The sequence below is a fragment of the Geotrypetes seraphini genome, chromosome 6 (genome assembly GCF_902459505.1).
Source record: "Geotrypetes seraphini chromosome 6, aGeoSer1.1, whole genome shotgun sequence".
NCBI lineage: Eukaryota > Metazoa > Chordata > Amphibia > Gymnophiona > Dermophiidae > Geotrypetes > Geotrypetes seraphini.
This window is the reverse complement of record NC_047089.1, coordinates 27,919,688-27,944,893: the sequence shown is the minus strand read 5'-3', so window position 1 is coordinate 27,944,893 and position 25,206 is coordinate 27,919,688. Positions and strand designations below refer to the sequence as shown.

Sequence of the window (25,206 nt, the reverse complement as noted above, 5' to 3'; positions counted from 1 at the left end):
TGTTCAGAATGAAGGTTCTGCCCTGGAGTACAGAATCCTTAAAAAACACAAACAAAAGAAAACCCCAATCAACTATGCAGACTTTCAGGGAGGCACTAACATCACAGGTAGAACTCCAGTCTAGATCTACAGCGAATTGCTAGTTTGGAATAGAGGCAAAACTATACACTGAGAACAATGCAGGAGTCAATGACTTTAGCTCAGTGCCTTCATGACGATGTATCCTGGAAGACTATACTGCCGTCAGATATACTACATCCAAACATGCAGGCAATAGTTACACCGGATTTTAAGACTCTGCCGAGTTTGTGCAACTTTCTGCAATTTCAAAAAGGTAGTAATGCATATCTGACCGCCTGGCAATGTCATACGCAGTTTCATCTAGATTATTTTTTAGATTTGGCTTGATATAACGATTCATGAGCAACAGCTCCAGGGTATCTCTGCTTTCTCTGTTTCCTGCAGCAAGATGCAGTGGGGTCAGCAGACCGTTCGTCTGGGCATTGATGTCTGCACCATGTTGGAGTAAGAATGAAGCTACAGTAGTGTTGTTCCACTTGCAGGCACTGTGCAAGGGGGTCCAGCCATCCACTGTCACAGCAGCCACATCTGCACCATGAGCAATCAGCACCTGGGCAGCCTCCAAGTGTCCATTGTAGGCTGCTCGATGGAGTGGGGTGTACAGGTCTTCGTCTTTAACCTTAGCCAGAGCAGGATTTTCAGTCAAAAGTCTCTTCATTGTTATAAGCTGCACAAAGCAAAGACAAGTAAATATTTTGCAGTATAGATCTAGATATAGTCCTGCCAAATGTTTATTTGAATGTTACTGAATGACATATATAATTACAATCATTAGCCGGAAACTTCCTAAGTATAACCAGTAAGGGTCAATGTTGTGCAATGGCTGGAAAACCATGGTTCCTTCCTGCCATCACTCAATGGGGGACACCTACTGGCTAGACTTAGGTTACACAGGGTCTGGGTTCTGCAGGGAATGATGGCTGTGACCAAGAACTGTTCACAGTAACAGCAGACCTGTGTGGGTGAGGTTATAAAAACAGGAGAAAAAATCCTGGATAGTTATGAATGAAGGAGCACAGAGATGTTGCCAATACAGGACAATTCTGAGTGAGCTAGAAGCCCAAAGGAGCAGGAGAAAATCGTCTTCCATAACAAGTTATAAGAGATCCTATGTTCCGAGTATCATAAGCAATATGATATACCCATCTTGCAGAGTTTATGGTATCTAGTGAGGTTTTAGGAAACTATTTAAATAGTGATTTAGAGATAGTGTTTGAAAGGTTTATGAGTTAATTCTCCTTTGTCACATTGAGTGACGTTTAACACAGTAAGATAGTTTTAATAAATCATCAATTTGTTTATGAATTTTGGTTTCTTTTGTATCATGCTATACCTTTAATATGTTAATAAGTGTTTATTAAGGTGCTTTAGCTAGATTGTGAGCCTTTTGGACAGATAGGGAAGTCAAGCACTTAAAATTACTTATTGTAAGCCGCATAGAATTGTGGGATATGTGGGCTATAAATATTTAAATAAATAAATTAATTTGCCCTGCAGTGCTCTACTGAGTTTTCTATCTCTGGCAGTTTTACAGTATATTTATTGGATTGGGCTTATTGACTAGACAATTGGGAAAATTAAAACCCCCAAATGTGAAGAGGCAGGACCATGTAATGTAATCCCTAATGCAAAAACATTCTAGTGATTCTATAGGATATGTACCATAATACATACTCACAATTTTCAATAACATGTAGGAAGGTGAACTAGTGGTTTCTACATTCTATTTCATACCATTCCTCTTATCTCAGGGAAAGTTCAGCTATTCTTTACAATTTCAGCTGAGCACAGACCATTTTAATGGTGTCTTTGGAGCATGACGGATACTCTTCATTGGCTATACTTGTGACATCTGGATAATGAAATCTTATGCCTCCGTGTGTATGACTTTACTTTCAGACACAAACATTTTGGGATGGTTTTGACATTTAGGGCCAGATGTATTGAGGATGACTCTTTAATGGGTGGCTCTGTACCCCACCTGATAGCCAGAGATCAACTTTGTGTATCTCGAGCTTGAGATTCATTTTTTTCATAATGTCCTGTGATAAAAAAAAGCTACCTTCAGTGGTTTTGCTCATATAAATCTGAATCATTATTCACCGCTCTTATCTCTTACCCGATTTTTTTCAGATGCCCAAAGCAGCAATTTTCCTGTGTCATTTTCCATTTTTTGTTCTTGCATCTGGTACCATTCTTCATTTCCCCCCCCTTCTTCCTCCTCCTCTTCATCTTCCTTATCAGACTCCCCTGGCCAGAGACTATGTGTGCCGGTGGGAATAAACTGCCTGTGGGTTTCTAACAGTTCCAGCTGGTTAAAGTCCTCAGAGAATTTCAGTGTCTCTTCACTGCTCTCATTCCCATGATCTGTCCTTTTCTCTCTGTTGCTTTTGGTTTCCTCATTTCTATTCATTTCTTTTTCGTTCGTGGGTATGGGATGAAAAGAATCCTTTTTGCCTTTGGAATGCTTTTCCTCATCTGCTGCATTCATTGCTGGCATCTGTCAAATACACAACACAAAATACTCTTCATGAAAATATTTCTAATTAAAGAGGTATCTAGAGTGGGCTGTATTTCTGTAATCACCCAGCCTATAACTAAATATTCTGTACTGTATTGTTAAAGTGGCCTCTTGAAATGCTAAAGCACAGATCAGCTTTGTTTTTTCATTCTCACTGCATCCTGCTAGTGTATGAACATAAGAGGAGAAATCTGCTTCACAACTTTAGTCAGTGAAACTTTAGAAATACCAGTGTGTAACAGGCCTTGAAATGGTACTGCTTGAAAGGTATTAATATAGAACCAAATCTTTCCCAGAGAAGGGCAAATGGTAAAACTAGAGGGCATAACTTGAGGTTCCAGGGAGAAAGACTTAGGAGTAATGTTAGGAAATTATTTTTCACAGAGAGGGTGGTGGATGCCTGGAATGCCCGCCCGAGGGAGGTGGTGGAGAGGAAAAGGGTGATGGAAATAAAAAAAGCATGGGATAAACACAGAGGATCTCTAATTAGAAAACAAATGGTATAAATTAAAGAACTAAGGCTGGTATTGGACAGACTTGTACGGTTTGTGTCCCATATATGGTGATTCGGTGTGGGATGGGCTGGGGAGGGCATCAACGGGAATTCCATTAACTTGGAACATGAGGCCGTTACTAGCCAGACTTTACAGTAGATATCCTGCAAACAATGGGATGGTTGGATAGATTGGAGTGAGCTTAGATGGTAACTTCAGCAGTTGGAACCTAGGACAATATCAGGTGGACTTTAGTCTATGGCCCAGAAATATCAAAGAAGAAACAAGTTAATTTAATCATGCATTTTTAATAAGAATAATTAATAGGCAGACTGGATGGATAGTTCAGGTCTTTATCTGCCGTCATTTACTATGTTACTATGCTTTGTATGGATACATCTACTCCATTTATTTTGGTGTAATACAATCTCATCACCACTGCACCAAAACCTCCTAAACTACTGTTACTGAACAGATAACACAGTAATGCTAGGAGAATTGTCTTCTAATGACCATGTGTGAACAGTACACTGTAAATAAAAATATCCATGTTCATTTCATAACATATGTGATGTAGAGATAAGAGTGAGACAGCACAGAGAATGGCTCAGTTCTGGAGGTTGTTTTCTCCAAAAGGATACAGATATGCTCGAAGCACCAAGAGGAAGATGATAACCAAACCAAAATTATACAAGCTCCGCACTTCAAGCAATGTGAGATTGGAGAATTGAGCATGTAACTATGTGCTCTGAGACAGGGGAAAATGAGACAGTTAAATACCCATTGGGAATTATTAATAGACATGAAGTAAAACAGTTTTGCAGTTGAAAGCAAGCTGTACACTAGAGATCATGAAAAGGATTGTAGACGTGTGGAATGGCCTCCCAGAATGAGTGACATACTTCAAAAAAAGCATGGGGGAAAACAAAGAGGATCCTTACTTACAACAAGTGAAGGGATACTGAAGTAAGATATATTGGAACCACATGGCTTGGGGCAGCCAAGGGTTAACCTGAACACAGTGGCAATTATAACTGTGACAGCAGTGGTATTGTTGCAACATGATTGCAAGAAAGCTAAAGGGCAATTTTGCATGGAATGAGTAGATAGAGCAGTAGGCTGATAACCAGGGAAGCCCAGTTCAAATCCCACCGTGGTTCCTTATTATGATCTTGGGCAAGTCACTTAACAATTGTCTCAGCTACAAACGTAGATTGTGAGAAAATACCTAGTGTACCTTGAGCTACAACTGAAAAAGGCATTAGATAAATCCATTCAGTGGTTTAGTGAGGGAAGGAGTCACCTGGGGCGATGATGCCTGGCATTACTGAACCAGGCACTCCCCTTGTACTCTTCCCCACTGCAGACGCCCCCCCCCCAATTCCTTCCCCGCCTAGTGCCACCCCAAGCGTAGCTCTTCAAATGATCGCAGGCAATGAGCAGCATCTCTAACCTGCTGCTTACGCTAGCCTCAGCTCATCTTCTGACATCACTTCTTGGTCCTGCAAACAGGAAGTGATGTCAGAGGGAGAGCCGAGGCTGGCGCGAGCAATCATTTCAAGAGGTAGGTGGGCGGGTGGAAAAGGAGTTGCCAGCATCCCCAGAGACTTCACCAGCAGGTGTGGCTGCATTCCCTTACTGTCTACAGAGAACACCTGGTACAGGTAAGCAACTTTGCTTTATTGTGGCAACCGCAAGAGACTGCAAGAACTCATGGCAGCCATTTCAGATAGTGGTTCTGCATGAAGCAGGAACATTGGAAGATCACTGCTTCCTGGTTCACCGCCCTAGGTACCATCTTGGTGGGGGCACCGGCACCCTTCCTCCTTTCTGCTACCCCCCCCTACTACCACATGCATGCGCCCCTTCCCGGTTCACACTGCTAAGACCCTCATCACGTCTCGCCTACTGTTGCAACCTGCTTCTCACTGGCCTTCTGCTAAACCATCTCTCTCCCCTTCAATCTGTTCAGAACTCTGCTGCACGCCTCATATTCCATCAATGTCGCTATGCCCACATTACCCCTCTCCTCAGGTCACTTAATTGGTTCCCTATCCATTTCTGCATACAGTTCAAACTCCTCTTAATGACCTACAAATATTCATTCCGCAGCTCCTCAGTATCTCTTTCCACACTCCACCTTGGACACTCCGTTCACTGGATAAGTCTCTGTTATCTGTACTCTTCTCCTCAATGGCCAACTCCAGATTCCATCCTTTCTACTTTGTTCCACCGTATGCCTGGAACTGCCTGACTCGGTATGTCAAGCACCGTCTCTGGCAGTATTCAAATCCAGACTCAAAGCACATTTCTTTGAAACTGCTTTCAATTCCAAACTCCAACCCACCTACTAAGCACCAACATCCCCTTTGTAATTCCTCCACCTGAGCACTGTGTATAAATGCACCTTCTTGTCCAGTTTGTCTGTCTTGACTAGATTGTAAGCTTTTTTTTTTAAGCAGAGACTTCTATGTTCTGATGTGTAGGATGCCTTTGAACAATAACTGTCCTCTTAAGGACAAAAACAAACAAGTTTCATCTCTTTTTATCCTAACCTATTGTTCTTTCCCTTTTTTGTTGCGCTACCTACAACTCCCCCTCTTCTGTACTCACCCAACCTACATTCCCCTTATTCCCCCTCCTTGACCTACTCCTTCCCTCTCTACCCATCCTCAACTACTTCATTGCTTGCAACTCTGTTCAATTGTCATGAACCACTTGTAACTTGACTAACAAGTGTGAACCGCCTAGAACTCCCTGGGTATGGCGGTATACAAAAATAACGTTATTAGTATTATTATTATCTCTTTCACGATTGTAGTTCTTCCCTTTTTTCCTATTGTTTGAAGTTAGTCCATATGTGTTTCGCTAATTAGTTTGGTATTGTTTAGTATCCCTAATTTTAACCTCTTTTTATGTTAATTTTATATTGTACACCGCTTAGAAACCTGATTAAGCGGTTTAAAATTTTTTTAAATAAACTTGAAACTTGTTTAGTAGCGCTATAGAAATATGCAGTAGACTAGAGAACCCTTTACAAATCAGTCTGTTTCCCAACCATACATATAGAAAGGGATAAGAGAACAGATACTGGTGATAAAGGATTGAGAGCAGAGCACCTAGCAACGGATAAGTCCGTTTATTTTTACACCTTGTTTTCTTACTTCCAAACGCCGTTTTCGGGTGGCTGGCTGCAATCATAATGTTGTGAAGAGGGAGAGACCCCCTATCAGAAAAAAAAGGTAGGTGGGTATACCAGAGTGAGGCCTGGAACGCCCTGACAAAAACTATTGGAGCATCAGAGCGAAGTTTGGAATGCAACGCGAGAAGCTATTGGAGCTCCAGAATGAGGCTTGGAATTCACAGATAGCCGGAACAGCATCCCATTAAAAAAAAATAAAAAAATAACAACCCTCGCGTACTGTAAGTAGCCCAAAGAAACACAAAGTGCCAACACCAAATATTTACTTCCGTAGTCCTTCACAACTAGCTCAGTTTGGCTTGGAAACCGGCCCACCTGGCAGCACAAGATGGGACTGCTGCAATATGAGACTATAGCACAACGCTCCAGGCCCTGCCTCTGGTCCTCAGGTGGCAAGCCCACGTGACGTCAACACCCACTTCCCAGCGGCCTCGTCTGTCTTTTTAATAGCAGTGTGGGAAGAGCAGTGCAAAGATTCCGTTCTCCTATGAGTACAGTTTCCCTTTGCTTTATTGTTTCAGCACAAAGGACCCTACTTACCTGTAAACGAAGAGGATGACAATGCTCCCAGAGACGTGACGTCACCTAGAGCTAGAGCCACGAAGCTCTTGGGAACTGAAGTTCAGATACGCAGCTGCGCGTTTCATTGAGAACTCCACCTCCCAGAGTGCTCAGTGCCGTCGTCCGACCAATTGGAAAAAAGGAAGTAGAACGACTTTCCGAGGGCGCCAGCTTCCATGTAGGAGCTTGAAAAGGATGCGGCATAAGAGTACATGCGAGTGAGTGGCGGGCATTACTCGCAACACTGTAATATGCTGTTCTATAGTTTAGATATGGCACCTTTCACATACAACACTAAAGAGATTTCTCTCTGGATTTATGTATTTACTGGAGGCATAGTCATGTAGTTCAAAGGAGAGAAAAGTAAAGTTGGTCACCCCTGCCCCCCCCCCAGTCGTGACTCGGGGATTGTGGCTTCAAATGGGTTAGTTTTCTGCATGATGAAGCAAATAAAATAAAAGACCCCACACGTTGCTTAGTTTTATGCATACTGTGGCTGAAATTCACTCCTAAGCAAGGGTGGGATGATCACAATCTCTCAGATTTATTGCTCAGCTTTTGCTATGATACTTATAGCCTGTCATTTGCACACCTGCTCGTCTTGGGGTTTTTAGCAGTGGCTTAGTTAGAAATGATTTGTGTGTGGTGTAGGGTTGGGATCGAATTCCTTCCCTCCTAGGTTACCAGATTTTACATGTGTAAAATCCAGACCCCTAGACCTGCCCCCAGGCCCGCCCAGTTCCACCCAGCCTTGCCCTGTTATGCCCACGCCATGCCCGAGCCTTGCCCCTAGCCTTGCCTCCCTCATCCTGCTCTTCTTGGTCAGGAGGGCATCCGCGCATGCCCCTCCTAATATGATTTGCTTTTCAAAACCTGGACAAAGTGCTGGGTTTTGAAAAGTTGCCCGGACATGCCCTCTAAAAAGAGAACATGTCTGGGTAAAACTGGATGTCTGGTAACCCTATTCCCTTCCCAGCAAAATTAAAAATATCTTATCTGGTAGGGATTCCCAAGCCCTTCCATGACAGATTTGCATACCCATGATCTACACTGAATGCAAATCTCTATCTTGTGCGTATTAATTTACAATATCCTGAAAATTTGGCTTGTATGTGGCCCTCACGTTGAACTTGGACAAGCCTAAAACAGTCGGGTTCTCAATCCAGTCAGTCAGGTTTTCAGGATATCCACAATGAATATTCATGAGATAAATTTGCATACCATGTAGCAGTACATGCAGAATTATCATACATATTCATTGTGGATTATCTTTGAAAATCATACTGGCTTGGTGTGTTCTGAGGACTGGTTTGAGAATCTCTACTTTAGAGCGAACTAACAAACCAGAAAAACTTATTTCACTGCTGTAAGGGTGAACGATCTAATTTTAGACACTTACCCCCTCTTTTATGAAACTGTGATAGCAATTTCTAGTGCGGGGAGCCATGCTGAATGGCCCGTGCTGCTCCCGACGCTCATAGGAACTCAATGCTTGAGGATAGTACATCAGATAGTACACATTGTGTATATCGGAGAAAAAAATCCCTACAGACAATATGATGAAAATGTGTGACCAGTTAATTATAGGCATAGAACAACATACATTTATCAGAGATTATGAAATTATGGCATTCTACTCGCTCAAAAAGAGACTGCTTAAACAGAAACCTTTGTTAATTATTAGACAAATGACGCATGAAGATGTATTTAAAAAAGCTGCATTTTGTTGTACAACAGGACTAGAGAACACTGTTTCTGTACCATTATTGGACAGCTGACTGCAGTCTAAAGATGATGTATGTCAAGCTTGGTTTATGTTTGCAGGTATTGCTCCTGTCCCATTAGCATATGGTGACTGACCTGAGATAATGAAAGTTAAGCATTGTTTTGAACATGTTTGTGTTTGATGTTTTACTGAATGCTTTACTTTAAAATAAAAAAAAGTTTGCTGGCAATCTTATGGTATGTCTTTTTCTGTCTTAACCATTCCAAAATATCCAAGTTTATTAAAATTTGATATACCGCTTATATATTGTCTTAAGTGGTATACATAATTAAAAAGACTAAAATATATAATTACTCAGATCCCAAAGATTTTGAATAAAAGTTGTGTAGTTGCATATTCATTGGAGGGTATCCTGAAAACAGGACTGGCTGGGTTGAGAACCACTGATGAATGCAAATCTCTTTGTGAGCTTTATCCAGAAAAATATGTTCAGTGCACTGCATTGAGCCATGCTTCTCCTTTTACAGATGTAATGGTGAAAAGGGGCTTGATTTACTAAGCTTGTTTTTTCTTATAGATCAGGAATCCTCAGACTTGTCCTGGAGATGCACTAGGCAGTCAGGTTTTCAGGATATCTTACATGAATATTTATGAGAATAGGAGCCAACTTTTCAAAATGATTGGGGGTACTAAACCCAATGCAAATTACCCCTTCCTGGACACAATGAAGGAGTTTGCTGTATTTGGGGGTGCTCAAGCACCCACAGAGCTAACTCCTATGTTTATGAGTTAGAGTTGCATGCACTGCCTCCTTTGCATGCAAATCTAGCTCATGAATATTAATTGCAGATAGCCTAAAAACCTGAATGGCTGAGATTCCCTTAGAATAATTTTGGGAACCACTGCACTAACTATATAATGTGGAATAGGGTGAGGAATGGGTATGGACTTTTGTGGTTTTTTTGAATGGTATTCACTATTCAACCAATGAGTGTTTCAAGCATCAGTCTGGTGTTCCAGCTAACTTTCTGGGCATTCCAAGTCTTTAACTGCCTTTCTCTGTACATTCCAAGCCTCATTCTAGTGCTCCAATTGCCTTTCTCAGTGCATTCCAAATCTCACTGTGGAGTGACCAGTTTGTTTGTTTTTTCCTATATTCTTGTGATAATCCTATGACAACTTCTCCCATACCTGTGGGATTCCTGCAATCCTCATTTCCATGCAGCTCTCTAGTTAATAAAACTGCTGCAAATGGGTTAGGTTCCCTGCATTAAACCGATGATTGAAATTATGTGTATCGAAACCATTGCATCTGCCACCTGCACTGTTTTATGATCCTCATACCAACTAAAATGTTTTGCCTTTAGTTTGCAGATGCAAATGTCTGTGTTTTATCATTGTTTTGAGTTTGAGAGAGACATGTTCAATCCTCATTTTGTTCTACTGTACAAAGTTAAGAAAATTAATGACTTAACTGATAATAATAAAAGCTCTATACAGAATGGCAAAACTGTTAGCTTAGGTGAAGTATTGCTGTGTATTTTAGTGAATGTACCACTTAAATTCTGTGGTTTTTCTCACTTGTAAAACAGCATTTGACTTGGCCCCTCCTCTTGATACCAGCGTGGAGCATTACTCAGTTGTTCGACTATCGTGATCTCGCCTTAATACCAGGATGAGCTCCTCAAGTGCACTGTAAGAAACTCCATAGATAACTTCACTCTGAATGTGAATTTACAGCTTATTAAAAATGCAGTCGGTTGGTTCATGTAAGAGTTGGTGAAAGCTATGGGAGTGAATGATGTCGCTTGGTAATAAAGAGTTGTTATTTATTCCAGTTTGTTTGGGGAATTAGTCTATGACTCATAATAATACCAAAAATAACCAATAAAATTAGCAAAGAAACAGAAGAGTCCCCAACCAACCTATTTTACTATAATTACTATAAATATAATGCTAATTTTATTTATTTAATTAATTTTCTATCCCATTGTCCTCAAAGATCTCAGAACGGCTTGTAGTTTAAACATATAGTTGACAGGTTACAATTTGACAATTACAGAACAAGTTTACAATACAAGGTTGTATCCTAACTTGATACAAACTAGGGATTTAGTACAAACAAATACAGTGGTACCTTGGTTTGCGAGCATAATTCGTTCCAGAAGCATGCTCGCAATCCAAAGTACTCGTATAGCAAAGCAACTTTCCCCATAGGCCATAATGGCAACTCGGATGATTTTTTCCATCCGACCCCCGAGCTGACACCAGAGCTGACCCCGGAAACCGGCAGTATTGCTCCCCCCCAGGCCACCGGTGCTTCTCCCTCCCTTCGTGATCCCACTGATTGGCCCTGTCCTTACCCGTGCGCCGCCGGTGTTAGAAAATGCCTGCCGCCGGTTTTCTGCTGGGCTGCTGCTACTGGGCCTTGAGCATCAAGGCCTTCTGGATTTCACCCTGTCTGAGATTCTCATGATCTTGTAAAGGGTCAGCTAGGTTTTGTTCCAAAATGGTTCCTCACTCCCAAACTTGTATGTGCCTCTCTTGTGATTTTTCTGTTAAAAATGTCTATATGATATTTAGGTGTATTTAATATACTGTATTGTTTAAGCTGACCAAAGTGCATTGGACTGTTAGCTCTGCAGCATTCCTGATGTATTGTTTTAATACATGTACAATAGCTAGTTTGGTCTTTTGTGACTAGGCTCTTAATTTTTTTTAATACAGAGAGAACTGATCATGTAATACAGTGCCATATTTGCATGTCTGTCTCCTCCATTATATGCAAATCTCTCTCATGCATATTCATTAGGGATATCTTGAAAACCTGACTGCCTGGGGATCCCCTAGGACAGGGTTGAGAACCACTGGTGTAATAGAATGTTCTGTTTTATTCAATGCAGTGATGATGCAAACACTTTTAAAGTCCTTGTTGCCACCGATATCCATCTGGGGTACATGGAAAAAGATGCAGTACGTGGAAATGACACTTTTTTGACTTTTGCTGAAATTTTGCAACTTGCTCAGGACCATGAAGTAAGTGCTTGATGTAGCTGAGCTCTCCAGAAGGAGAGTGCCAGGAAACGTTTGTGTCTCACTGTTAATGTTATGCTCCTTCTTGTTCCTGTATAGACAGTTTATTTTTCTTTTAGGGGAGAGATGGGAAGAGGGTGGCAGTTTCCTCCACCTTAATATGGAATTAGGGTCACAAACTTTTACTTGCAACTACATGGGGATTTTTTTTCCATTTTTTGATCTTCTCAGAACTTACTTGGTCCAGTCATCGCAATCAGTTTTCAACTAGGGGTCTTCTGCAACTGGCAATCATGGACCCTAGATCCGGGCATTAAAGGGCAAATTCTGTAAGACGCGCACATAAGTTAGGCACCGAATTAGGCACTGTTCAGCGCAATTCAAGTAAAATTGGGTGCTGTTTAATGAATCGCGCTGAGTGGCACCTATTTTGGAGGCGCCCAATAAATAGGCCCGCTCTAGGCACAACTAAAACTTAGGCGCCCATGCGAGCGCTTAAGCACGCTTAAGAGTGGCGAGTCTGTAACAAGGCGCCTAGCACAAAGCCACGCCTAATGTGCATTGTGCCTAATTTTTTCAGGTGCCTTATTGCAGAATCGCTTTATCTTGATAGGTGCCTAAGTTTCAATTAGTGCTGATTAAAAAACTTAATTGATCTTAATCAATTTAGATAAGCGCTTATCTAGATGGCTGCCTCCAAAATAGGTGCCTATCATTAGGCGCCAGTTACAGAATTTGGGCCTAAGGTCCTAATTCTACTGTAAAAAAAGCGTCTACTATTAGGTGCCTAGATCGGTGCCCCTAACTTAATTTTTTAATTGGCTCAATCAGCACCGTTAATTGAACAGTGCCATTAAAAACCAATTTTAAAAATATTAATTTTGAGGTAGGCGCCTAACTCAGTAGGCGCCATGTAGGTATCTACACCGAGGCGCCTATCCTACTGACAGCATCAACTGACCTCAAGGCTTTCCGCAAAGAAATCAAGACCCTACTATTCAAGAAATTCACCCAAACGTCCTAATCCCTTCCTTTCCCCCTCTCTCCCCCTCTTAGAACCCACTCATCAAAATTGCTTTAGACCTTACGCCTTAATGTAATTTGTATTTTTCTTCCTGGAAATGTCCAGTTATCGTTCTGATGTAATCCGCTTAGAACTGAAAGGTACAGGCGGAATATAAGCCAGTAATGTAATGTAATGTATCCATGCCTACATGGATACATGCCTACATGCCTAAGTAGGCATGGTTAGGGGTAGAGTTTGGGTGTGGATTGTCTTAGATACTGGAAAATTAGGCCAAGAAAACCATGGCCTAATATACTGGCACCTTTCTACAAACAGCACCTAGCAGTCGATTGACAACTGCACCAAGTGGTGCCTAGCCGTTTATAGAATCAGGCCATACAAAAAGACCATATTCATGGGAGAGTTCTATGCAAAAAAAAAAGAATTCTGCAAATAGAATTTCAAAATTCAATATATTTTTATTTGTTGTAATAACATGGTATTTATTATGCAAAGAAAGTTGTATTTAAAATGCATTAAAGGAAAAAATTAACTTTTATATCTCTGCCTTTTTGGTTTCATAGTGGTGTAATAGCTTCATGCCTTCAACTTGATCGCTCAACTTCCTGATGTCTGCCATCAGTATGATTCCCCATCTCACTCTTTACCTCTAGGGACAGAGAAAGTATCTGTATATAATAAAATGTAACACAGAAAAGCAGTATATCAAATTCATGATCCGTTTATCTTTACATTTTACTTTTCTTCACACCCCAGACTTCACTTCTTCCCTGCTAATAGTTGTTTCCTCCCCAGGCTTAACCCTTCCCTTCAGCTCATTCTTGTGTAACCCCTGTCCCCAGAATTTCTTTCTCTCCCCACTCAAGACTCACACCTCTTCTACCTTGGTGCTCTGTCCCTCTGTCTTTCACTAACTCTTCTCTTTTTCATCCCAACTTTCTCGTCTTCACCTGCCCATGCTTGGAGTCCCATCACTTCCTACACCTTCCTCTTTAGCTATGGAGTCAACCTTGTACCACCTCTATTGGCCCAGGGATAGTTAACTGTGTGGGCTGCAGCTTTTTCTTCATGCCATGAGAGCAACTTACTGCCTCCCCCCCCCCACACCCTTTTTGACCATGGGGCTCATCTAGACACTTGCCTCCTTGTGCAGCTGTGGGTTGCCAAAGTTTGTACAACAAATGTAGAATTCTACACAAATTCTTCATTGCACAGAATTCCACATAACGTTGCTTCTGGATAATTTTCACACTGGGTCAATGATGTGTCAAAATCTAAATAGATTGTATTACCTACCTGCTAAGCCCCAATCCAAAGAAGAAGAAAAAATTGAGGAACTCCGGGAGAGGTCATTGGACATTTCGGCAATACTGGAACAATCAGATAGAGAAATGGCTGTTCCAGCTACTCTCTTGTTGTCTGTTGCCTTGGCTCCAGACAAGGATTGGATATTAAAACTTTTCTTTAAAAATAGATCCAAAGACTTCCTGGGGCAGCATATTCAGATTTTTCCTGATGTCTCTAGAGAGACTCAGAAAAGAAGGAAAGAATTTTTAATTCTAAAACCTGGAGTGACTCAAATAGGGGGTATTTTCTTTTTGAGATATCCATGTAAATGTGTAGTTAGATATTTATCATTGAAGTATATATTCACAGAGCCATCTCAACTGATTAGTTTTCTCTCAATGAAACGTCTAGAAAAAGGAATAATAACAACATAATAACGTCTATGGAAAGTTAGTTCCCTGCACTTTAGTCAGATAAGGATTTTTCTTATTTTATTTAATTAATTTGAATTATATATGTTCTACTCTTATTGATGGATCCAATAATATTGAGGACTAGTGTGAGATCAGCTAGATTAGTATTTCCTTGTAGTAATATTAATTATGGAATTTTAGTTTAATATGTTGTTTGATCTCACTTTACTGTACAAGATGTATATGCTTGGAAATATTGTAAAATTTTATAAACAAATAATAAAAAAAAAAATCTAAATAGATCTTTACTTTTTCTCTAAAAATCGGAGAGCCTGTTGCATGAGTCTACACAAGCATCTAATATCAGATTCTGTTCTGAGGTGTATATTCCTCCTGTTTCTGCACTGGATTCAAAGCGGAGCACAATCCAACAAATTTTTATAGTGAGAAGGGATAAACAAAAAAACTTAAATCAAGTTAATTACAAGCAGCTCATTTATTTACCCAAGCAGAGAGCGGATAGGTCTTCAGTGCTTTATGGAAGAGAAACTGGGAATGGATTTGTCTAATTTGTGATGGAATTTCATTCCAAGTTTTTATACTTTGAGAAAAATAAGAATATTCTTTCCATGATGTAGAACATATGTTTTTCATCGTGAGATATCCTGTTCTTAATGTTCTAAAACAAGAAGTTGAACAATTTACAAGGAAGATTCAACATTTGAATAAAACCGTTTGGACATTTAGGGGTCCTTTTACTAAGGTGCGGTAGCCGATTTAGCACACGCTAAAAATTAGCATGCGCTAAATCGGCTACCACACCTTAGTAAAAGATATATTTAATGACTTAAAAATCAAAACAGCAATTTTAAATTTAATTCGCTGGATATAGGCAGCCAATGCAGACTTTTTAATAAGGGAGAGGCCTTTTCAAACTTGCCTATCCTGAAAATCAATCTGTTCTCTGCTACTAAATGACTGAAGAAATAGTGAGCAGATTACTCCGTTCAGTGTCTTTTAGCTCTTGGTAATATTCTTTCCTGTTTTCTTTCCAGGTGGATTTTTTACTTCTAGGTGGGGACCTTTTCCATGATAATAAACCCTCCCGAAGGACCTTTCACACATGTGTTGAGTTGTTAAGAAAACACTGTATGGGTGATCGCCCCATACAGTTTGAAATTTTGAGTGATCAGTCTGTTAATTTTGGCTTTAGCAAGTAAGTATATATTATTTTTTGTATTTGATATACTTTCTTATCTGACAGGCAGGTCAAGGTGGTGTACATAAAAAAGAATATATAAAGAAAAGAATAGGCTAGCTCAGGGGTAGTCAATTCCGGTCCTCGAGAGCCATAGGATATCCACAATAAATATGCATGAGATAGATTTGCATCTCAAGGAGGCAGTGCATGCAAATCCATCTCATACATATTCATTGTGGATGTCCTGAAAACCGGACCTGCCTGTGGCTCTCGAGGACTAGAATTTCCTACCCCTGGGCTAGCTCATGGGCATACAAGAAGCAGTCGCAACCACAATGCATTTCTTTGTCACCTGGTCAGGCATTCATTTCAGTGTCTGAACCCCCAAAAACCTGTTGGAAAAAAATGGGCCTTGAGTAAGATCTTAAATGTTTAAAATTATTATTCTGAGCGCAGAGAAGGGGGGTAAATCGTTCCACAATTTGGAGGCTAAGAAGTAGAAAGCAGAATGTCCAGTTTCTTCCTAATGGGCCTATTTTGAACCTGGAAGAACTAGTGGTGAGTTCAGCAATCTTAAATGTCTTGAGGGGTATATAGAGAATAGTTAGTGAAGACAGAAACAAAGGTATTTCTAAGTAGTAAGCTTTGTTTGTCAAATGTAATAGCTTAAAACGGATTTGGAATGGGAAAAGAAGCCAGTGTAGTTGATGAACAGAAGAGTAATGTGGTCATACTTCTTGGATCCACAGAGAAGTCTTGCTGCGGTAGTGTTTGAAGTTGTTTAAATAGGTACCTGGCTATGCCTACATAATTCACATTGCAGTGTATGTGTTTATTTACTAAGCATTGATTCTTTAGCACTCTCCAGACCAGTAGAGGTTAACTTTACGAATGGGTATATATCTAATCATGACCAGCAGGTGGAGACTGAAAACAAAACTTTGGGACAGTATATCCTAGCCCCTCCTCTCTATTTCCCTCAGTCTTCTTTCAGTCTCCAGCAGGTGTTGAGTGATCTGTACCCATCTCCCTTGGTAGGGCTGTTGGAATTTGTTTAGGGGGTTTATTGTCCCTGTTTTTAGCCGGACGGAGCTTGGGCGGACTCTGTTTGGGGGTTCGTCCGACCTCGGGGGTGTTAAACCCGGCGGGTCACGAGCGGGGTCCCTCCCCCCACTTCCTCCACCTCCCCACATTTTTTTAGAGGAGCCTCAGCAGTAAGCCTTGCCCCCTAAGTCAAGCAAGGCATATTGCTTCGAGAGCCTGTGGAGTCTGTTCTGTAAAAAAAAAAAAAAAAAAAAAAATCCTGAGGTAGTGCTGGTCTGAAGGGTTGTTTCCCTTTAAGAAAACTGTATTTTACTGTATTTTTTCATGTAACCAGCACTTTTTTATAGCTAGGTCGCGTATGGAGCAATTGTGCCCTTCTCCGGGGGAGTAGGACACAATTTAGTCCAGCCGCGAGGCACTCGCGGCCGGCCTGAACTCGGCGGTTTGGGTCGGTGAGGTGGTGGAGCTCCGTCGGCAGCGGCTGCAGGCGCCCAGAGCTCCCCGCCGATGGTGCCTCGCGAGTCGGCTTGGAGCAGTGGGGAAGCCCGGTCTTCCACAACCGCCCACGGAGGGATTCCCCGAAGGATTCCCTCTCAGCTGATTTTTTGACAGCTGATGCCGGCTTGCCTGCTTTAGCGGCTGAGACTATTCAGGTTTCTCAGCCGCTTCAGGCTATGGAGGGAGCTTTTTTGGCGGGAAAACCGCCATCTTCTCTGTCTGGCCCCTCCATTTTGTCTTCCACCTCAGGTGACCTTCCCCCTGTTTTGACTATGCAGGGGCAAGGTTCTGCTGGGTCCCCTGCTGTGGCAGGGAGTCCCTTGGGACCCTCGGGGGGTTTTTCTCCTGAATTTTTCTTTTCTTTATGCAGAGCCTATTTTCAGGCGGCTGGGGGTCCCGGTTGCGCCCAGGGGGTTTCGGGGGGTGGGTTTTCCTCCGCGCTCCCTGCGGCTTTGCCTCTTTCGTCTGACGTGACGTCCCCTCCGCCGCCTCCCTTGTCCAAGCGTCCGCGGGTGTCGTGGGACGAGAATTTGTGGTCGGAGGAACGGGTCGGTCTGGAGGAGGACCTGGACCCTTCTGAGGAGTTCCAGGACTCTCTGGAGGGGACGGAAGCTGGCGGCGGGTTGTCGGATTTCCCGTTCTCCAGTGACGAGGCGTCCGTGGTGCGCCTTTTTCAGAAAGATGAGCTGCCTGACCTTATTCAGCAGGTTTCTTCGGTTTTGCGTTTTGAGGACGCGCCGCCGGAGACTCCGCGTGTGGGGGACCCCCTGTTACGGGGGATCCGTTCCGTTTCCCGCTCTTTTCCTATGCATCAGGATATTCGGGATATTATTCTGGAGCAGTGGAAAACGCCGGAGACGCCTTTTCGGCTGGCGCACAGCATGGCTCGCCTGTATCCCATTCCGGAAGGGGATCGGGCTACGTTAGCTTCGCCAGTCGTGGATGCGGTGGTCTCGGCAATTTCCAAGCGGCATACCGTGCCTGTTGAGGGCGGTTCTGCCTTGCGGGACTCTGAGGAGCGCAAATTGGAGAGCATCCTTAAGCAAAATTTTCAGGTCTCTGCCTTTGGGGTCCAGGCGGCTATTTGTGGGGGACTGGTCGCTCGCGCCGTGTTTCGGTGGGCGGAGCGGGTCTTGGATCGAGAGTCTGACGACTGGTCTCTGGTGGATCAGGAGGTAGCGAAGATTGAGATGGCGGCCTCATTCCTCTCAGATGCTCTATATGACTTGGTGCGGATCTCGGCTAAGTCTATGGCTTTTGGCGTGGCCGCAAGGCGTGTGTTGTGGCTGCGCGCTTGGGCGGCGGATGCTGCGTCCAAAGCTAAGCTTACTAAATTTCCCTTTTGGGGGTCGTTTTTGTTTGGAGAGGACTTGGATAAGTTGATTCAGACTTTGTCGGACTCGAAAGTTCCCCGTCTGCCGGAGGACCGTGCCCGCCCGGCGTCTCGGGGGGGTGCGGCCCGGGGGCGTTTGCGGGATTTTCGCAAGTATCGCCCTGGGCGTGGGGCTGCTTCTTTCCAGTCTCCGGGATTTTCCCGGGGTCGGTTCTTCCAGCGCATGCAGCCCTTTCGGGGGGCCCGTCGGGGGGCAGGGAATCCCTCCGCCGGTTCCCCCGCTTCCCGTCCTGCACAATGACGCCTTGCCGGCACCCCCTTTGGTTCCGGTGGGGGCCCGGCTGCGCGAATTTTTCCCCAAATGGGCCGAGATCACGTCCGATCAGTGGGTCCTGGAGGTGGTGCGGGACGGTTATGCCCTGGAGTTCGCCCGCTCTCTGCCGGATTTTTTCCTCGCTTCTCCATGTCAGACTCCGGGGAAGACGCAGGCTTTTCGCCAGACCCTTCAGCGCTTGCTAGATCTCAGGGCAGTTGTTCCGGTGCCCCCTCCGGAGTGGGGCACGGGCAGGTACTCCATTTACTTTGTGGTGCCCAAGAAGGAGGGGACCTTTCGGCCCATCCTCGATTTGAAAGGGGTCAACAGGGCTCTCAAGATTCCCTCTTTCCGTATGGAAACTCTGCGGTCGGTCATTCTGGCGGTTCAGCCGGGGGAGTTTCTCACTTCTCTCGATCTGACGGAGGCCTACTTGCATGTTCCCATTCGGGCCTCTCATCAGCGTTTCCTGCGCTTTGCGATCTTGGGTCGGCACTTTCAGTTCTGTGCGCTTCCCTTTGGGCTGGCCACGGCTCCTCGGACGTTCACCAAGGTGATGGTGGTCGTCGCGGCAGCCTTGCGGTCGGAGGGCATCCTGGTACACCCCTACCTGGACGACTGGTTAATTCGGGCAAAGTCGTTGCAGGAAAGCTCCCGGGTTACTGCTCGGGTGGTGGAGTTTCTCCGGTCGCTGGGCTGGGTGGTCAACCTTTCCAAGAGTCGGTTGGTCCCGGCTCAGCGTCTGGAGTACCTAGGGGTGCTGTTCGACACCTCCTTGGGGAAGGTCTTCCTTCCAGAGGGCCGGGTGAGCAAATTGCAATCTCAGATTCGCCTGCTTTTGGCGTCCCGGTGTCCTCGGGCGCGAGATTTCCTCCAGGTCTTGGGGTCGATGGCGGCGTCCCTGGACGTGGTGAGGTGGGCGCGGGCCCACATGCGTCCTCTCCAGTATGCTCTGCTCCGGAGGTGGTCTCCCCAGAGGCACGGGATGGATGTTCCGGTCCCCCTGCGAGGCTTGGCGCGCTGCAGTCTGCGTTGGTGGCTCCAGACCCCTCACCTAGTTCAGGGGGTGGGTCTGGATCTCCCGCAGTGGACGGTGCTCCTGACGGATGCGAGTCTCCTGGGTTGGGGGGCTCAGTGTTTGGGTCACTCAGCTCAGGGCACCTGGTCCGCGGAGGAGGCCGCCTGGTCGATCAACGTGTTGGAGACCAGAGCGGTCCGTCTGGCGCTGTTGGTTTTCCACTCCCTGTTGCTGGGCAAGTCGGTCAGAGTGCTGTCGGACAATGCCACGACGGTGGCTTAGGTCAATCGTCAGGGGGGCACCAAGAGCACTCAGGTGGCGCAGGAGGCGGCTCTGCTCATGGTTTGGGCGGAATCCCATCTGCTGGACCTCTCGGCCTCTCATATAGCCGGAGTAGAAAATGTTCAGGCAGACTTCCTCAGTCGTCACTTTCTAGATCCAGGAGAGTGGTGTCTCGGCGCCGAGGCGTTTCAGTTGATAGTGCAGGCTTGGGGGCAGCCCCTGATGGACCTGATGGCCACGGGTGGCAACGCCAAAGTGCCCCGCTTCTTCAGTCGTCGCAGGGACGGTCTGGCCGAGGGTCTGGATGCTCTGGTCCAGCAGTGGCCAACGGAGGGGCTGTTGTATGTGTTCCCTCCTTGGCCGCTGGTGGGCAGAGTGCTTCTTCGCATTGTTCACCATCCGGGTTTGGTGGTGCTGGTGGCGCCGGATTGGCCTCGCCGTCCGTGGTATGCGGATCTGGTGAGGCACCTGGTAGCGGATCCTCTTCCTCTGCCTCTCTCGGACGACCTTCTGATGCAGGGTCCCATTCCCATGTTCGACCCGTCTCCCTTCTGTCTTACGGCGTGGCTCTTGAAAGGGGTCGCCTTAGCAAGAAGGGATATTCAGACAAGGTGATCTCTACACTGTTGGGGTCCCGGAGGCTTTCTACCTCTCGGGCTTATGTGCGGGTTTGGCGTCTCTTTGAGGAATGGTGTCGGGCGCGGGGAGTGACCTCTTTTCGCGCTTATCTGCCTAACATTCTGGAGTTCTTGCAGGATGGCCTGGATAGAGGCCTGGCTTGGTCTTCTCTCCGGGTTCATATTGCGGCCCTGTCGGCCTTTCGAGGGTTGGTGTCAGGTCAGCGTTTATCGGCTCTTCCTGATGTGATTCGGTTTTTGCGGGCGGCCAAGTTGCTTAGGCCTCCCCTACGGCCCTCGGTTCCCTCTTGGGATCTTAATCTGGTTCTCTCTGTTTTGGTGCGTCCGCCTTTCGAGCCCTTGGACGACTGTTCTTTGAAGGACCTTACTTTGAAGGCGGTCTTTTTGGTGGCCATTACTTCTGCTAGGCGTGTTTCTGAGCTGCAGGCTTTCTCTTGTAGGGCTCCCTTCTTGGAGTTTTCTAGGGAGCGGGTCGTCTTGCGGCCTGTTCCTTCCTTTCTGCCGAAGGTTGTTTCTCCTTTTCATGTCAATCAATCGGTGGTTCTCCCGGTCTTGGGTGGTCGGGAGGGCTCTTCTGAGCAACGGCAGCTGCGCAAGTTGGATGTCGGTCGGGTCCTTCGCTCTTATGTGCAGCGGACCCAGGAATTCCGGAAGTCCGATCATCTCTTTGTCCTCCTGGCGGGTCCTCGTCGGGGAGCGGGCGCTTCTAAGGCTACTATTGCGCGCTGGATCAAGGAGACGATTGCTTCCGCTTATCTTCTGAAACAGCAGCCTGTTCCGGAGTTTCTCAAGGCTCATTCCACTCGGGGTCAGGCGGCTTCTTGGGCTGAGTCGTCGCTCGTGCCTCCAGTGGATATTTGTAAGGCTGCGGTTTGGTCCTCCTTGCATTCCTTTGTTCGTCATTATCGGGTTGATGTGCAGGCGCGTCAGGACGCGGTGTTCGGTGAGCGTGTACTGGTATCGGCCCTTCGGGGGTCCCACCCGTGAGAGGGACTGCTTTGGTACGTCCCATTCGTAAAGTTAACCTCTACTGGTCTGGAGAGTGCTAAAGAAGGAGAAATTAGGTTCTTACCTGCTAATTTACTTTCTTTTAGCTTCTCCAGACCAGTAGAGGTCCCCACCCTGTCTGTTGTTGTTGTTGTTGGGGCTGTTGCACGGGCAGTTTTTGGTTTTTGCTGCGGGTTCTAGTATTTTTCTAGGGCCGGGGAGAATTGAAGAACAGCGGCTGTGGCTCGGCTGGCTTAGCTGGCGAGCTGTGGGGACATTCTTCCTTCGGGAATTTCTCCTCTGCATTTTCCAACAGCATTTTGGGTATGTTATTTGTTACTCCTTTTGGAGTATTGTTTTTTCTCTCTGTTGTTTTCCAGTTCTTGGTTCTGCTTGGCTATTCGGCAGACTGAGGGAAATAGAGAGGAGGGGCTAGGATATACTGTCCCAAAGTTTTGTTTTCAGTCTCCACCTGCTGGTCATGATTAGATATATACCCATTCGTAAAGTTAACCTCTACTGGTCTGGAGAAGCTAAAAGAAAGTAAATTAGCAGGTAAGAACCTAATTTCTCCATTTCCAATAAATCACATTGAGCTTCAGTTCACAATGAAAAGTAACCTCCCATACAAGAAAAGAAGAGTCAGAAAAAATTGTTCAAAGAAAAGCTTCATGTAGAAATCAACTTAGACCTCAAAGAAAAAGCAAGAATAAAATTTGAAGAGACAATTATACAAAAAAGAAGCCAAAAAGAAAATTACAGCAACACCTTGCTGAGGTACATTTTCAGAATGTAGCAATTTCTCAGGCAAAAAATATCTTTAAATGATCAGGAATCCAAAATATCTATATCTATTTCCCTGATGTTTGAAAAGATAGAAATGCAGAAAAGATTGAGCACCACATTAGAGACAATGTGGTCTCAAAGCGAAAAATAACTGATGTCTAGCCTTCAAGGAAATTGGAAGGTTTTAAAAGTAGAGCATCACGCCTATGAAAATAAATCTTCACACATAGGCCTAATACTGAGCCAAAGCAAAAACCACCACCAAGGCAGAGAGCAAAACTTCAATTTCTATTGAAATTTGCAAAAAATTGTGAAACATCTAAACTGCCCACCAACACTTGATGAGCTAACTCTGCAGGTCCTTCCAAAGCCGAAGCCTTTTTAGTTGGAAAAAACAAATCTTCTCTAAAGGAGGTAATGAACCTGTGGGGAAATTTAAAATTTGAAGTAAATATTTTTTAATATCTTGCAAAAATTACAGGACTAATTGGAAAATTCAGAAGTTTTATATTAAATTAACTTTGAAAATTCTCCATATTTTCAAGCTTGGGAGCCAGTCTGCAATTACCTTTAATCAAATTTTGAGACAAAGTAGAAAAGTCCAAGCATTTTTTTTCCAGTGATTGAATTTTAGTAGCAGTGTTCCTCAAATGCATTATCATACACGTTACATTTCATACACTGAAAATCTTTAGTTAAGGCATTAAATTCAAAATATTTTTCAAGGCTTCAGTTTAACCCCAGATTGAGTCCTTGTCTCCCCAAGCTGGCTTGTGCTCTCAGCAGTCCTTTTGGTGGAAAAAGACATTCAATCCACTGCAGCTTTCAGTATCTTAAGTGGACAGTTTTTACAGCAGGTCCAGAAAATAAATCTCCCCTCAGAACAAGTTTCTTCAGGACCTCTCCATCTCCCTGAAACTGCCGCTGAGACACATGTAGCTTAGAGCGCTATCTCTAATGGCACTGGAGTACATGCTTCCAGTACCGGAAAACTGTAGGGTGGCCAACGTGATGCTGACTTTTTTTCTAGTGGACATATCATCAGCGTGAAGGATCTCGGAACATCAGGCTTTGTCTTGCAGGCTTTGTCTTGCTTTGTCATGGGAGTGTTGCTACACCTGGTTCCCTCCTTCTTCCCGAAGGTGGTGTTGGCATTCCTTGTGAATCAGGAAGTCCGACTGCCAACATTTCAGATCATAGGCATAAAGAAGCAGGAGAAAATTGTAACATGCTAGATGTCAGAAGGGTACTCTTTCGTTAACTGGTAGCGACAAATGACTTCTGACTTTCAGATCATCTTTTGTCCTAACGAGTCCGAATCGAAGAAGACTGGCCTTTAAGGCCTCAATTTCCAGATGAATACGGCGGCTTTTCTTTTGCTTACATTTCCTTAAAAGCACATTCCACCAGACAAGATTTGTAAGGCAGCTACATGGTCCATGCTACATACCGTTACTACTGGAAAGAAGATTATCGAGGTAAGAACCTAATCTTCCGTTCAGGTACTGTAGGGCTCACAATCTGAGGCAATGAAGGGTTAAATGATTTGCCCAAGATTGCATCAAACTATAGTGGAATTTGAACTGGGCTCCGATGGTCCTCAGTTACTTCTTTAGCCATTAGGCTACTCCTCCATGTTGCTAGTTAAGATTCATCTTGTCTAGCAACATATGTACTGGCAGATTTTTATGAATAAGTAGCATTATGCTAGTTCATGGCAGGCTTTGAGCATGGTCTGTTGGAAAGCATTATATACCCTAATGGGGAAAGCTGGCAAAGTCACAGAACAAAGGGACACCAAGTGCGGTAAGTTTTTGCATAAGTACTTTTCTGTCTTGCTTATGGAGTTTCTTTTGATAATTTTATTGTTGTATTGTGCATCGCTTTGATTTTGAATAGTCAGTAATAGAGTTTATATAAAGACCAAATAAACATAACAGCAAAAATTAAAATGTGGAAGGTGTACAGCAGTGGTGTCCAAAAGATCGATCGCGAAGGCAACGCGAGTCGATCTCGAAGCCCATCCCGGCTCTGTGATAGACTCGCGTTGCCTTCACGTTCTACCTGCTTCCCGACACGGTAAACAGGACACAGAAGTGCCGGGCTGACCAGCCTTCCCCCCCCCCCCCCCCGACGTCAATTCTAACGTCGGAGAGGAAGTTCTGGGCCAGCCAATCGCTGCCTGCTTGGCCCAGGACTTCCTCTCCGACGTCAGAATTGACGTCGGGGTGGAAGGCTAGTCAGCCTGTTGCTTCTGCTTCCTGTTTACCGTGTCGGGAAGCAGGGAGAACTTAGAACTCGGTGGCAGTGGCTTGGGGGCCTGTTCCCTGATGGTGGCGGCTTGAGGGAAGGCAGGGAGAAAGAAAGACAAAGAAAGAAAGGGGACAGGCAGGGAGACAGAAAGAAAGGGGATACAGGGAGACAGAAAGAAAGAAAAGGGGCATGGAGAGAGAAAGACAGACAGAAAGAAAGTGGGGGCAGGGAGACAGAAAGAAGGGGGTAGCGAGAGAAGAAGAAAAAGTTAGGGAAGGGAATGAGGTCTGGAGGAGAGGAAGCATACAAGAGGCTGAAAGAAGGGAAGAAATATTGGATGCACAGTCAGAAGAAGAAAGTGCAACCAGAGACTCATGAAATCACCAGACAACAAAGGTAGGAAAAATGATTTTATTTTCAATCTAGTGATCAAAATGTGTCCGTTTTGAGAATTTATATCTGCTGTGTATATTTTGCACTATGGCCCCCTTTTAGTAAACTGCAATAG

The 25,206-nt window shown here is 44.5% G+C and overlaps 2 protein-coding genes across 5 annotated transcripts in view; one reads left to right on the top strand and one right to left on the bottom strand.

Annotated features, from left to right (window-relative positions):
• Nucleotides 1-186: 186 nt before the first annotated feature.
• On the bottom strand, nt 187-6,890 carry ANKRD49 (ankyrin repeat domain 49). 4 transcript variants are annotated; one of them, XM_033949682.1, is made up of 3 exons: nt 6,839-6,890; nt 2,201-2,581; nt 187-748 (listed from the first exon to the last, which is right to left on the bottom strand). In XM_033949682.1, the coding sequence occupies exons 2-3, from the start codon at nt 2,579-2,581 to the stop codon at nt 290-292; spliced, it is 840 nt and encodes a 279-aa protein (XP_033805573.1). In that variant the 5' UTR covers nt 6,839-6,890; the 3' UTR covers nt 187-289. The 4 variants fall into 4 exon arrangements, with proteins under 4 accessions (XP_033805573.1, XP_033805571.1, XP_033805572.1 ...); XM_033949680.1 differs by lacking the exon at nt 6,839-6,890 and adding an exon at nt 6,565-6,761; XM_033949681.1 differs by lacking the exon at nt 6,839-6,890 and adding an exon at nt 6,614-6,761.
• A 48-nt stretch (nt 6,891-6,938) lies between these two features.
• Nucleotides 6,939-25,206, top strand: part of MRE11 (MRE11 homolog, double strand break repair nuclease) — an 81,925-nt gene continuing 63,657 nt past the window's right edge. The window contains exons 1-4 of the mRNA XM_033949678.1: nt 6,939-7,077; nt 10,178-10,280; nt 11,489-11,621; nt 15,401-15,561. Coding sequence (XP_033805569.1) covers nt 10,261-10,280; nt 11,489-11,621; nt 15,401-15,561 — 314 coding nt within the window. The 5' untranslated portion in view covers nt 6,939-7,077; nt 10,178-10,260. The remainder of the gene's footprint in view (nt 7,078-10,177; nt 10,281-11,488; nt 11,622-15,400; nt 15,562-25,206) is intronic.